The sequence below is a fragment of the Boeremia exigua genome (genome assembly GCF_020726555.1).
Source record: "Boeremia exigua strain MPI-SDFR-AT-0100 chromosome Unknown C7974scaffold_14, whole genome shotgun sequence".
NCBI lineage: Eukaryota > Fungi > Ascomycota > Dothideomycetes > Pleosporales > Didymellaceae > Boeremia > Boeremia exigua.
Window position 1 is genome coordinate 735,493 of NW_025763531.1, and position 15,707 is coordinate 751,199.

General features: G+C 51.1%; 1 protein-coding gene across 1 annotated transcript; it reads right to left on the bottom strand.

Annotated features, from left to right (window-relative positions):
• Positions 1 to 11,224: 11,224 nt before the first annotated feature.
• Positions 11,225 to 12,071, bottom strand: C7974DRAFT_345743 (uncharacterized protein; the record flags this gene model as incomplete). The annotated part of the gene is made up of 1 exon (XM_046139359.1): positions 11,225 to 12,071. A coding segment is annotated over exon 1 (612 nt), but the record flags the coding sequence as incomplete, so codon positions are not given.
• Positions 12,072 to 15,707: the final 3,636 nt, after the last annotated feature.

Sequence of the window (15,707 nt, forward strand, 5' to 3'; positions counted from 1 at the left end):
GGTGAAAGCTGTCCCTAGATCTTGGCACTCATCTTCTAATTCATTGGCCAACATTCCAAGAACGATTGGACTTGTCAATCTGGATTTCCGTAATGACAAGGGTGCTCATATCGGCATGGTAGATCCCGACGGATAGCACGCCGAATGTTGTCTTAGAAGGCGGCTGCTGACTTTGGCGCATGGATGTTCTACACAAGAAACCGACATGAGGCGTGCTTTTGGATTTTAGGCAGTTGATAGTCCGGAATGAGGGATGGGAGGATGGATCGGGACCTGTAACGACGCTGTGAGCTCAGCGCAGCTAAATCGAAGCGATGCTGACGCCATTGAGAAACACAGAATACCTGTGGGTAATTGACGCGCTGTCGCAAGCGCCGCAAGGTAAGACATGGGTGAGTGCAAGTGTAGGGCGCAAGTGGACGCTCATGGATATTGAGATGTTGATTTATACGTCCCTAGTCCTGGGTTGGTATGAATTGAACGGTCATTTGCGAAGCCGGAAAATGACGCTGAGTTAGATTCAGTCGCCTCTCAGCCATCACGCACACCAATCCTCTACGGTCTTTGGGCTCCGGTCTTTCCTCTGAACGTCTGTGCATGATGCGTTCATCTTTTACTGTATTGTGTGCTTCAGTCTTCTGTTATCTAGCTGGTGATTGCAGGCTCCAGATTAAGGTACAGGCATGAAGCGTATCGTAGGAAAGCTCACAGCGCATTCTGTCCACGACCCTTGATTCCAACTCAGCCGAGAATCGTGAGATGCAGTATACTCAAGCTCGTCTTTTATATGTGGAGTTCGATTCAGATCTGGAGACGGAACACATCGCTAGCCGCACATGGTTAACACAGAATAGTACTTACTGCACTCTACGGGACGTTCAGGTCAGCAGAATGCAGCTTCAGATCTAGTCATTCAAGTAACATCTTTCGCGACCCAGCGCATTGTTCTGCACCAATCTCGGCACTTGGTACAGCCAACGTCATCTGCGCAGCGTTTACCACGTCGAATATCTGCATCCCAGATCACAGTCCACGATGTAACCTCACACGTCATCAATCCCATAAACAATAACCTCCAAATATTCATAACGTATACGTCGCACCAGCCTTGCCATGTGAATACCGTATTGAGTTACAGGCACGCATACCTCTTACTTCACAGCACCTTTCTATTCCGCAGCGGCGCACAAGCACGTCGCACGTAGATGTATGGTAGACGGATCATGTAAGAGACACCTCATCACGGTTTTGTCACTATAGCTAGTTTCGCGATAGGAAAAGGGTGTCATTGAACGAGAGTCCAGACGATGTCGTGCTGCTGGATCCAGTTAGTTGACAGAGCGGGGATAAGAGAGATGGTTCAGGGCCAGTGTCGCTGTCGTGGTTCAATGTTGGTTGTGTCGGTGATTATATAAAAGTTTGCATGTGCAGTCTTGACCAAGCCCATGCTCAAGCGCATCCAAGATCTGACTCCAGGATACCTATGCCAAGATCAACCATGTTACACGTGACGACATCATGCCGTGTGGCAACGCCAACGCCAGACACGTCGCTTCCACTTCCCGCAGCAGAAAGTTTCTTTTCGGCTACGACACACTGAAACTCCATCAACATCGCGCGCCTAACCTGTGAACCGTTACTGATGAACATCCCCTCCCTCCCTCGGCAGTACCGCCGCATACAACAGCTCCACCATGGAGTTTGTTCTTCTCTCCTCGCCCCGGTCGAAGAAGCGGAGCCGCACTCGCTCTACCACAAGTAGGGCGTGCTAACGGGATCAAGAAGAGCGCCATCAAGACAGAAAACAGTATTTCGCCCAGGCTACCCACAGGTAAAACAAGCAATCAGTACCGAGTCCGCGGTTCCGTTGATACCTCAGCTTTGCCGCCAAATTGCACCTTCTTCCAGCCCGTGTCTTCGCCTGTGCCGCACGTTGACCAGTGGCATCGACAGCGAGATATTACAACGTACAACTTCTCCAGTCTTGCAGACGGCGACGACTCCAAGGGTGACGTCTCCCTTCCATCGCCGCTCCAATCGCTTACCGAGCGCAACCTTCGCGAGCATACACCGCGTACCACCCTTAGCGAGGACACTGTCGACGACGATCTCAACGCCCAGCAATCAATCCTGTAAATAGTGGCTGCCGAACGCGCGAAGCTTGTGCCGCATATACGGTGTAACTATACATGAAAGCGACATCCCGTTGCCGCCCGCGGTCTAGGACTTCCTCGACGACGGTGTCATGAGAAGTAGATTAGTGGACTCCTGGGGCCCAAAAGCTCCACGCCATGTAGCCGAGAGCGAAAATCAGGACCGAGGCCAGGGCCACTGAGCTACTCAGTGAATGGCTTGTGTTCAGAGATGCGTGCCACCCATACGCACCCGGAGCACTTCACGTCTCTACGACCCATAAGCCTCAGTTCGAACGCCAATATACTAAACGTCCTACCAACATCAAAGCTGATCTAGCCCAGTCCAGGCCGGGCAGAGTCAGTGCTTACGTCAGTCTTTCCAACTATTGATCAGGTTCCAATCACCGTTCAACTATAGAGAGAAAGGCGTTATCTGCAATCACATAGTTCCAATTCTTCACGATGAGGTCCTCTTCGCCTGACTGATCGCTGAATTCAGAAGCGGTGTTGACCAGAGCATCACATGTGCCATCCGGCAGTGAGGGCGCGCTGCTTTGGCCGCCCGCAACTATCTGTACAGTCTCTACGACAAGGCTGGTGTTGAGTTCAATGAGGCTAACACAATTCACTCTACCATTGCATGCGATACCGAGGGTGCCGTTCTCTCTATTGGATCGACCACAAGTGTCGCCCTCACATGGGACGTGTAGGTCGTGCAGACCTTGCCGCTAACTTCTACTACGAGACAAAGAACCTCTTGATGGTGTTGATGCGCAGGTACATGAACAACAGTATCTAGTGGGCGCTTGAGGCGATAACAGACAAGATCAAGGTCGCCAACGCCAAAATAAAGGTTAGGCGCGATGCTGAACAGGAGGAGTACAAGAGGGCTGAGAATACACTTGTCGCGCGGTCCGTTTCGGCCCAACGGCCCAGCAGTGTCAGATCTGCATCACTGGTCTCGTCTGTCGGCACCCAGAGCCGCGGCAAAAGAAGCCGCCCGTTCGTGTAGGAGAAGTGTCTCCCAGCTTTGCAGACGGCCAAATTGTGGCCTTCAAGTATTTAATACTGTACTGCCAAATCCTGTAACGTGTCACTGCTTGATGTGCACCATGGCCGTCTTTTTCTGTCTGTCTTGATAACGGCAAGAGCGTGTCACACTGTGTTGCCACATCTAATTTTCTAGCACCTAGCTGATGCCAGAAATGTGACTGGATGATCGAGTGATCTCGACCACGGTGACACCACCAGTTGCACGCGACAACGTGTTACGTCACGAAACCAATGCCGCACCACACGCGCCTCCACTTTCTATTTCAAAACTCATCTTCGCCACCAAACCATCACAGCGCCGCTCACTGCTCGCGCGTCACACCAGCGCGCTTTTTTACGCTAGAGCCGCCGCCACAGCTTCTGGGATCGAGATGACCATCTTCTCAATTGCCTAATACACCGAGTCCTTGGTACTGTACGTTCATTGGGTTTCTGCTACTGGGCGTCACACCATGAAGCGAGTGTACCGTGCACATCTGCAGTCGAATACGTTCTTTCGCGACAATAGCGACGACTTGGACATCCTAATGAGAAATGTTTCTGCAATATTCTGGACTGGGCGAGGACACCGACGCTGGACAGAATCTAGCAGGCTATTGCGATTGTGGGGCAAAAGAGAGAGAACAAGAAGAGAGAAAGAAAAAGCGCGTTTCTACTTGACGTGGTTCAGGCGCTCGACTCGCAAGAAGAAGACGTCGGCATCTTAGATGGTGCGCGGGTGACGGACATGACTCAGCTAAGGTAGTGAGACGTTGTGATGGAGGGGTTGTGCATGCTTGTTCTTCAATCAGTGTGGATGGCGGCTAGGAGCACAGAAGCCTTCTTCGTCTCGACGAACACGTGGTCATTTGCTCATACACAAACTTTGGTTCTGCATTATTTGCCTGTCTTTCTTGCATCGAGCATGCCGTATGTGAGCAAACGATGCCCGGATAGATGACACACCTCAACATTGTGCGGCAGCAGCCTAGAAGACTTGAAAGTCTCGCTGCTTGCTGATATTCAACCACCAGCGTCGCCTATCCTAACCCGTCCGCCGATGTGATCGACTGCACCAAGAGCCCCGGCAATGTCGTGGATCCCCAACGCCCGAGAGCGCGTGCCCGCACCACCGTCCACGCGTCCCTGCAGCGGCCGCAACCTGCACCGCACACGCTACACCCTAGCCCAAGCCCAGCGTCGCCCCGACTCGACCGGGATCTTCGACCCTGAGCGAAGCGACAACCATCCCGTGCCGACGGGACACGCTGTATTCCGCACAAGACGGGCGCAGGAGCCGCCGTGCGGCCCGGTAATCAGAATCGGACCGACCGGGTCGATGCGACAGCGGCTCCGCTTAGTCGTGTGAGTGAGGTGCGTCTGGCTGCTACGCGGCCCGTGGGTCGAGGTGTCCGCAGCCGGCGTCACGGTGCCCGGAGCCTGCGGCGGTTGGACGGGGCCTCGTTTGCTGTGGAACAGATCGCGTGCAATGGAGCGGACTGCGCGGCACAGACCGGCACGTGGGAGACCTGCGCGTGGAAGGCGGTGGCCGCGCGAAGGGCGACGGGTGGACGCAAGGGCGGGCAGGCAGCGCACGAGCTGAGGAACGTGCGGAGCAGCGCGTAAGAGGGATCGTGAGGAGTGGGAAGCTTGTTCTGACGTCTGCATACGGTGTCACGGCTGTCGCTGAGGGGGTTTTGCCAAGGAACCTTCGCTGAGGGGCTTGTGAGCTTCGTTGGCCGTAGGACGTCAGGCTGGGTGCTGAGCTGATTGGTAACCCGGACGCACGGCCGGTTGCGCCTCGGGCTAGATGAAAGTCGGACGATGAGACGCGAAGGGGGCGGAAAGCTTGTTTGCACGTATGTCCGGGAGCAGAGTTCCGCCAGCGGACTTTGGCGTGTGGATGTGGACCCTTTGTACAACATCGCACGGTTTTGCACTATACAGTCTCTGCACACTCTCTATTACACACCACACGGGTGATAGATCATTCTGAGGCGTCGGCGCTGTCGCGCGCTGTGGAAGGCGATTGCGCACAATGCGAAAGCACTAGAACAAACAGCATCAACAAAAAAAAGAGAGACGCTGTGCGACATTGCTCTCCGACCATGTTCCCCGGCGCGGCCCTGCTTCGAGAAGACAACGCCAAACCTCTGGCGACGGTGATACCTAGTAGTGCCGACAGCGGGCCGCGGATCTGAGAATCATCGCAAGCCTCTGTCCCGCACAGCAACAAAAACAAGTCACGGTGGCTGAGCATGGCAGAACTGCCCTCTGCCCGGAGCATGTCGCTGACACTGCCCAGTGGCATTTCGAAGCGCCGCGGGGTCAGTAACACAGACCGCCCGCCGTTCTGGCAAGACGAAGAGCGGCCTCACATCCATGCTCAATTCTTTTGCTCTCCTGTATCGGTACCGCACACGCTCCCCATCCGTAAAGACATGCCATCGGCAGCGCGAAATCGAGCAATAAGATTGCCAGTCGTCCGTGCCGCAATATCAGATCCGCGCTCCGCGAACCCCAGCTGGCAACTCCAGCCGCGCAGGCCACATTACACATAGATCGCCGATGTCCACGGGCTTTTCGAACCCGGGCGCAGCAACCCTGCTGTACGGGAAGCACGCGGCAGAGAGCCGCGTCTACGTATGGTGTTGGCCAGTCTTGCGTGCGCCGTGTGAAGGTGTGCGGCGGCTTGGGCGCGAGGAGGCGTGGCGCGTGGGACGTTGAAGGTGGCTGTTGATGTACGGCGTGGATGACAGAAGAGTCGGATACCTTCAAACCTTTCACTGCATCAACCGAGCCAACTCGAGTTCCAGTCTTGCTACATTGATGTTGGCTGCATTGGTGTCGGATTTCGCGCCCGTCAGTTCCAGCTGTAAACTCCCTACGTCTTTCTGCTTAGTCTTTCCAGGAGGAACCATGAAGTCAGGACTGCTCAGCAGAGGGGTTGCTGTACCAGAAGTCAAGACAGACGAGACTTGACTGCATTGATTCTCGGGCTTTGCTGTATCCGGATCTGAGTTGTCGTCTCGTGATTCATTGTCAGTATGAACAACGGCATTACAATTATCCACAGAACCTGAGTCAGAGGAGATCTGAATGCATTGGTTCTCGGATTCTGCTGCCTCAGGGCATGTTAGTTCATCCTGTGGACGAGAAGTCGGGTTGATTGAAGATGGCAGCAGTACAGACGGCGGAAGCATCGGGGATGGTGGAAGGATCGAAGAAGGCGGAAGTACTGAATGATATGAAGCTTTGCTGCTATTGACGGACCGTCGGTAACTATCACATGCAGTACAGAAGACGACGATGACTCAACTTGCGCAACGTTTTGTTTCTTGCAGTTGAGTGCCGTCTGAGCAATGACGGGCACAGGGGAGTCTGTAGCATTCAGACCCTTCCGCTCCACGTTTCGCCCAAAACGCACTCTTCTCAAGCCTTTACGACGCTTGGCCCGCTTTGGAGCATGCGCAGCTGCGGAAGGGTCTTTGAAAGTCGGCGACGCTACGCTCGAGGGCACAGAATCTTCCAAAGACTGCTTCCTCTTATTTGAAGTTTTTTCTGGTAGTGGTACTGCAGCCTGTTTGTTGGTCGAGGTCCATACAGCGCGTGAGAGTCCTGGGACCGCCGAACTCGTCGACTTTCCTTTGACAGAACCTGTGGCGGACTCGGTAATTTCATGAAAACTGGTCAATGACTCAATCTGGCTCACGGCACGCATTTCCTGTCCGCTTGTCGAATCCATTCCTGCTTTGCTTGCATCCAACGAGCCCATAGAACTGTTTGTCGTGCGATAGGATGAAGTATCGGAAGATGCAGCACTCGCCATATCAACGCACTGTTAGTATTTAGCCTTGTCGTAAGCATCTTTTATGTCAATAATCTTCTCATTGTATGTGAAACACTTTCCACTTGTTGAACGCGCGAGTAGGCAATTCCAGGCAATGTTGGGGCCTTCTAACAAGTAGCACAGAGCCAAGCCTTGCCTAAGGGGTGATCCCAAAGCGGGGTCACATTCGGTGAGATTTTTGAGAAGTTTTACAGCCCCGTGGGGGCATTGCGAAAAGTGGGAGATGCTTTAGACAGTATGACGTTCGGGGGACGTACAACGACTGGCGATACGACCGATGGTGTTGAAGAATAAGGTGGTTGCAGATGTTCTTCTAGCGGCCGCGGTGGTGTGCGTCTAGGAAGGTGGTTAGACCATACTCCAGCTGCACCGTATACTCAACAGCTGACCCATGACCTTTGGCCGCGCTTGGAAACCTCACTGGATGAGTAAACAACATCAACTCAGTCACAAAGCGCGTCACAAACCTGAAGGGATGCGCTATCTTGTCCCGTCGCTTGGTCCTAGGCAATCCCTCTCCTCACACTCTATCTCGAGTTTCCATCTCTGGATGTGTTTCCACACTTTCACTCTGCATGATCATCTTCACCGCAGTAGTTACAACGACGCATATATCCGCACTCTGACACGGTGTACCCGAAACTGATGCAAGTTTTGTAAAATCGGACGGACTTGAATTTGTAAGGTAATATTAGGGAGGTCGTAGTTCGGTCGCCGGTTGAGAATGATAAGGTATGGACGGGGGAGCGGATGAAACGGGGTGCAGTCATACAGATTGTTCGCGCAGCCGTCGAATGGTTCCTCGTCCAATCCGATTGCTCCGGTGGCGGTGTTGATTGCCGAAGCCAGCCAGTCACGTGACCTGTCACATGACTACGGAATTTCACCTGTTTTTTTATCTATCGGCATATAAATCTTTACTCAATCAATCCATTCCCTTACGTTCGGCTTGTCTACCTCCTGTCATCTGTCGAACCCTCGACATCGTACGTGACTCTCTCACCGGCTCCTCTTTTCACATGTTTGCCCTGGTGGATCGACAGTCCTACCAGGGCATGCGACCTAAGCTGCACATGTACATGGGAATACAATTCCACGGAGATAGTGAGAGTGAGAGTCCTCTGCGAGTCCCGTAGTATTGCCTGAAAGGCTGATCGTCTGACGAACGTCGACGACCGATGGTCGCAGAGCATTATCGGCCTGTTCCGTCGCTTCAGCTAAGCCCTTGCACGATTCGACCCGGCTGATCGCAAGTTACAGGCTGGCTCAGTATGAGGATACCGGTCCGCATGTTGTGCTCATGTCCTAGCAGCGCGGGGTTGTGGGTTCGATTCCGACAGGAGCGAGGTCACTTTGCTGATCTGAGCATCGCTACCTAAGTAGGTAGATCACGATAACACATGAAGCGCATGGCCCGAGCGAGCAGCACGCGCGTTTGCCCGATGCATTGACACGCTCGCTGGCTACATGTTACTTTTGCTACTATCCTCCTGTCAGTCCTTTTGATTGTCTGAATTGAAATTTTGATTGCGCCCTTAGGTTTGATCGAGCGCTTTGAATATGAGTGAGACATTTATTGGCCTCAACTCCAAGCCGAAGGTCACGCCCCTTAGCCGCACATCATGTTCATCATTGTACGCCTGTCGGTTGTTGTGCTTGACTGCAACAAATAATGGGATTCGTGTGCCTTAGCCTCAAGGCGGTTCTTCCGTTGCTACAAACCTTGCGCCAAGAGACCCATAAGCATATCGTCGCCACCTATCTGCGGTTGCTACATCACGCGTAGTCGTTGAATTAGTTTCATGGTAAACTTCTGATCTGGGCAAGGACGTGGGGCGTGGGGACTAGAACGCGCGGCGCAAGAAGTAAGTAACTACCTCGCAAGATACTGGCCGACTACGTATCGCACGATGTCACGACTCTACAGTCGTCAGTATACGGTGCTGAGGTCGTTTCTGGAATCATTGTTGGGGAACGACTCGTTGCATTTGTGCTTAGGTACTATCTTGTGACTTCAAACCAGGAATTGGTGCCTTTAGGTATTCTCGAGACCGAACGAGCTAGTTCAGCACTGTCATGTGGGGAGAAGAGACCGCACCGATGCTTGATGCCATTATCACTGATCAAACCCAGAGGCTTTGACAATCGAGAGTTGGCTCGCATATGTGTACTGCTCATAGGTGAGAGATCTCAGTCCGAAAGAATTTCAAGTGTTGTTCTGTTTCCCATACCCCGTTCTGGTCATTATGCTTTGCATTGTATTCAACGATCCGTGACGACACACGAGTCTCTCCAAATTGCTGTCTGAATCTTCTCAACAGCCATGGCCAAACATGACGCCGACCTTAGGGCAATCTAGACAAGCATTCATGCCACTTGTAGTAGTCACTTTGCAAGCTACCTCTCAGAACATGAGACGCATGCTCCACAGCCCTTCGACTCTTCTTCGCAGCTACCTTGCCCTTAGCTTCCCACCTCTCTGTGTACAGATCTGTATCTGTGTTAAATGCTGAAGAACCTGAGATGCCCACCCAGTTTCTCTTGTATCTCTGTTCTCAGCACGAACTCACCTGGTCATTTCGACTTCCAAAGTCCTGGACCCACATAACTAGGCATTGCTAGTGGCATCAAAACCCTGAGCTCCAAGAACTTCAATCGGGTCCCGTATACGTAGTAACAGTTCTAGTCGAGCAAAGACAGCAATCAAGCCGATCTCACATCGAGGACAGAGCCGGCTTTTGGTGTGGATGAAGTTGTATGCTTTGTCCAAATGGCTCGCTTGACTGTCGTTCTCCTAGCTCACCTGTGATCGATTCAACAAACCTCTCTGCGCTTATACTGGCCTCAGGCCCTTCCAAGATGACAGGAATGCTCTTGCTTTGGCTCGAACGTATTGTATGTCAGCATCCCTCGCTCAGGTCCCTCTCTTTCTATGTAAAGAGTTGTTTGTGTTCCCCTCGGCTACTTAGGCATGTCTGCAAACATGTACCTATGCTCGCAACCTTCATAGCAACCATCAAATTGTTCTTCTCCTACTGATACCGTTCCAGCTCCTATGAAAGCTGTGCCGTACCGGAAAAGCTGATCAACGTCTTGATGGAAACATGTTGCATATAGAGCCGCTGCACAGTTGTTCCCTGGCAAAGACGGTTGCAGAAGATTTGATATAAAGCAAATGCTCGATCGCAATTAATCGCGAACCGTCTGGTAGCTTTGGTAGCAATTATTTATGTGGTATCACCAGCGCGTCTACCATAAAGGGGCCCACCTGTACTCTACCGTAGTGCGCTCTGCGACTTGCATTCAGGTGTTCTGGTTTCTGGAGCCTTCTGAACCGCGATCAAATCATATTCGTCATGCGGAACCCGACAAACCATGCACATGCTGATTGTGTATCGAATGCGTGGAAGCTATTCCATGTCGAGGATTGTCCAGTGCGAGATTCAGTGCATTGGTAGTGGGTATTGTACAAGCCTACGCAGCCCAATGGAGCGGGTATTGTGTTGGATCTACCTATTCCGGGCGATTAAGCGCTCCTAGAGCTCGGAGACATGAGGAAGCGAAAGCGCTCTTTTCTGCTCACTAAAATTGAAGTAAGTCTTGTGCTCTGTCGATAGTTATGCTCAAATCGCACAAACGAGTCTCTCGACGGACTGATACTTCCCGTTGGGGCAGCGCAAGCTGGATCTGAACCGTGATTGTATTTAAAAATATAGTAAGAGAATACCGTGACTGTACATGAGGTATTCCACACAACACCAGATCCGCACCGAGATCCCACTTTCTAGAAAATGTGCGCTGAGATGGAGTTATATGAAGACATTGCGTGAGCCTCCAGACTATGGCTATTTCGTTGTCTCGCGATTACGCTGGGCCAAGGAATCAGCGGCGACATTGGGGTTCTTCGAGAAATATTCCAGGACGCGGTCGGCGCTTGAGTCATGTATGACAGAGCACACTCCGGGCCCGTGTTCAAGACCATAACATTGGTGCGGAAGTCTAACCGCGTCTGTGCATCCGTGTAAACTGACGTCAATGGGTATGTTCGATGAACCGGTGTTTCCATAGGGAAAGTTGGCGTAGAATCGGGGGTATAAAGTTGATGGTCTTGCTGATACCAACGGGTTAGATCCAAATCTAGATCGTAATGCGACGATCCAGGTAGCGATGCGCTGCTGCGATGCGAAAGATGGAACGTCGGACGATCCAATAATCTCAGGAGACTATCTTTGACTATGCCACTCCATTCTTCCAGAAGCTCGCCTGTACCATCACTTTCAAGTCCTTCCAAGACTTCAATTGGTGGGCCGAAATTGAATCTTGCGAGACTTTGCCGAAATTCCTTTTTAGCCTCTTCTTTGATGCTCGGTGTCATCCCATACTTGGAAGCGACTTCAACCAAGTATACCTTTTCGTAGTAGTCGAACAGTTCTTCAATAGTACTTTCTGTGAGCTTGAACAACACGTGGCTCTCTAGCCGCCCTGACTCCGTATGACTGAAGTACACGTCAATCACACGTGCTTCTATGGAGAGGAGCAGGTCCTTTGAGGTCCAAAACGGAGCATCGGGCCAGCGTTCATACTCTGATCCCGATGATACTGGTAGCATCAGGCAGCACAAGGTCCATATTGCGTCTGTCGAGGACAAGATACTTTCAAGATATGTCTTTTGTCGGCCAACACTTCTGAGATTTGGCCCTCCATTTTGCAGAATTAGTTTCCTAATGTTTTTTAACACGGGAAAGTCAGTTGTTCCGAGTTGAATTCTGACTGCTTCTCGTTTCGAAAAGGCTTTGGCGGTCGATGGTAAAATGATCATTTTGAACTGATATGAGCAGGGAAAGATGGTGGTATAGGATTAACGAAGGTTCATTCGTGTGTACAAGTCAAAATCTGTGATGACGGTTAAGGACCTCTGCTTGTTGGTGCTATTGACCTCGATTCAGTGACGAAGCGGCACGTAGCCCACTCCGCGCTTAGTGTACCAGAGAAGTCGTTACAGTGGAGAAAGTGTTGGGTGGAGTAGAAATCATCTAGTTCATTCACTTCTGCAGCGCGCAGATGTGGAAGTTGAAGCGGATGCCAGGTCAACGCTGGTTATCAACTTTTCCTCTTGGTTTTGAACGTCGTAGTAACTTCTTCCCGGGGATATGCTTTGACGCTCTATAATGGGGCGTGAGAATGTCAAAATGGAACTAAAGTCTCTTTAGTTGAACGCAAATCTTCCTACCCTGACAACTGGTCAGGACTGTGCAGATGATACAGTACTACTCCCCGACTCGAAATAATCATATGACGCCTTAGGGTACACTCCCTCCTCTCGCGACGGCAGATTAGCATACAGTTGGATGTGGATAGCCGCAGCTTGACACAGTAGTGGCAGGTGTGGCGAGTCATTGGTCTTTCTACGTACCTAGGTTCAAGACCCGAGTCTGTAAACTGATAGCGTACCATAATCACTACGAAGCGCTAGCCCAAAGATAGATAGATATCGCGTGTTTTCCTCGAGTCTAACGTGCTTAGCCTGTCAGAACCCTTTGCCGGCCTGAGGTGTGGATGATATTTGGTAGACCACCTCTTAGTGGGTGCTCCGCACGAATTGCCGATAGTCTTGCTGCTGCTCGCCCTAATTTAGCCGCTCTGACTGAGTCGATGTCGACCGTTGATTTGAACCACTCGAGCCAGGTTCTTAAATTTGTTTCGCAACGCAATAGCAGCTCGATCTGGGGTCGCCACGCTAATACATGTCCAGCAATGCTGCAATGTCAGTTGGTTTCAATTCCTCTGTACTTGAAGTCGACGACCCTTATCGAACGTGGTGTAGTCCTCCATGTGGCACAGTTCCGTTCCCGTACGGTTAGAAGGACGAACCCGACTAAGTAGATCGAGATCGAGCCATTGGCACACTGTTGTCAACCGCTGTGGGCCTCGCCTTCGGCAAATCGATCCCACTGAGCCTAGGTTCGCTCCATCCCACTCGTACCACCCAATTGTATCGCCGCATCGGGGAACGTTCGTGCTTGGCGAACCGCTTGCGGACCGAAAACCTTCAGCTCCCCATCGAACTATCACACAAAAAGACCGTTGACTGTCACGTCCGAGACAGCGACACGCGACTGCAGATATTAGCCTCGAGAACTGTGTGGTAATGCTATGTACTGGTGGGCAAAGAAGATCAGCCTGCCGCTGCTGCGCTGAGGACTCAAGCACCGTTGAAATTAGTGCATATCAATTTCTCTGCATGTTTAGCTTAATCATACTCCTCAATTTTGTCCTATCTTTATTTCATGTGGACTTAATCATGCATCCCGTGAAAGCGCCGCGCTGACTGACACGTTCTTTCTGGCGCCAATACGAGAGAGTTCATTCGCTAAACGTCGTCGCATCATAGCCAAAATCATTCAATCGCGCTAGCCGTAATCTGCATGGGTGGCTGATTTCTATGGGTCAGATTTGGGAGTCGTTGTCAGTTGATCTGGCCTCGTGGCGTTGAAACCAGTGTTGGATGTTGAGCACAAGACTTCATTGGAAAGCTGTCGTATCAAAGCTTAGGTTTGACTAACGAGATATTGAGTTGAACGAAATATCACTTATTGGAAACCATTCGAGCTTCTAACGTGTCCGCTTCAAGTTGAGCACGTGACATGACAGGTATCTGGGTTAGCGTCAGGCGACAATTTATAGGTTCGATTCCACTTTGGACGCTAACCTCCGTAACGTCTCTTCCAAAATAGTACAGCATTCTGCATCTATGGGAGCCTCATACCTGAGCTCGCCATCCTCTCCGCCCAGCTTGGGCTCTGTTGGCCTTCGGCCCGCTGCTAGACATTTGGTGATACTGAGATGTAGGCTCTGTTTTCACTTGCATCTCCTATGATATGAGACTCGTTTGTAGTTAGAAGACACAGCATTTCCATAGGGACAGACATCAAGATCCATCAACCGCGCAGTTGTGTTTGGACATGGCACAAGTCAACAATGCCAGCAATATTTTGATCGGGTCAAGCATCCAGACGAAAACTCTGCCCGATGTTGAGGGAGTTCCATGCGCTGTGAATGCATTTTTTGTTTAAGCGTTCCATCGACCGTCAAGCAAAGCTTTCAACGTCGGCCTGCTACCTTCGAGATTGACACTAGAATGTTCGACAAGTCCGTACAAATGACGTCAACATTACCTCGGTCGTTGGGTATGCACTGCCGCATCTTGTCTTCAATAACACCAATCGATTCTTTCGAAGACGTGGTACAGGTATTCAGGCCCTTCGAGATATCCAATTGCTGTGCACTTCCTCTGCGCTAGGTTTTCTTTGCTCATCTTCCGAATCCTCAATGTGGAAGAACTAATCCATGGTTAGACCTGTGTATGTGCTTACATCTGTATCGAGCCTTTGCATGCTGAATTCTTCAACGCCATCATAGCCCTGAGAGCAACCAGACCTAAGGCCCAGATTCCGTACTTCTGAGAGATCAATCCGTTCATATCCAGCTCAGGCGGTTGATACGCCGAACTACATTGGTCGAGGTGGGAGCGCAAGATGAATCACTTGGAATGTTGTGAATGGTAACGTGTAAGACCGAGATCAGATAACACAAGGAGATTGCGGTCATCACCATGTTTTTGAAACCACAGTATGTTCTCTGGTCTGATTTCTCCGTCCCTTCCCCAGTCTAATCCAGCTGAGGATGCTCTTTGTTGTTTTTGCCATGTAGTGAGCCCATGGATTCGACGCACTGCTTTTGAAAGACCAAGGCATTGTTCCACAAGCCACCTCTCACAATCTGCCGTGGGACCTGTCGTTTTCCGAAATTCATCTAGATTTCCATCTGCCCATTCGAAGAGAAAATAGAGCTTACCTCCGTGTTGAAAAGTGAGCAGAACCTTGATCAGGTGCTTCTCGCCCTGCATGTATGCGCACGTCTTATCGAGGGCGGCCAGCTCCTCACTGTATACTCTGCGGTCTGTTGCTTCTATAGCTTCTAACGCAAACGCTGGGTTCACCAAGGACTATATAATTTAGCGACAGCTTTAAAGTTAGGTACAACTGGAAGACTGACACCGGACCTCGTGAAGTTGTGATGGCTTGGGTGGATCTCAATTTCGTGGATAACACTAAGCCCTCCATTGGTTTTGTAATGTTTTTTGGACTCAAGCTCGTAGCAGTACACCCGAGTTGTTTGGATGTCGAGGAAAGGGAAGAAGAAGAGCTTTCGTTACTGGCAGAAGAGCTCAATATCATTCCTGCTCCAGTCTCTCATCAAGCTGGCCTTCTTGTGGCGATAGAGTTCTACGCCACTTTTGTAGCGAAGTTCGGTGTCACTAAATTTGGAGCGTTTGAGCGGCAGCTGAATGTCCCAGATGTCTTCTCCGACCAATATCCGGCACGCGACCGGTATAGACCAGAATGTCTGAGATTCGACGACGTCGGCTTCTTCCTGATTCTGCATCGAACATACTCGAAAATCTTTTTTGCGGCTCGATCGACTCTGGGTAGACCACCCTCTGATTTCGGCGCGCCTGAGCGCGTTCGCTGAACCGAAGATCGCCGGACGACGCGCGAAGAGGACGAGGCATACTGTCTTCTTGGCATCTTTGGTATCCATCTTCCACTAATACATGGTAAAGGTAGGGAGAATGGCCTGAAACGTATGAGAAAAGAAATATGAGATTCCGGTGGAGTCCTGCTGATTGG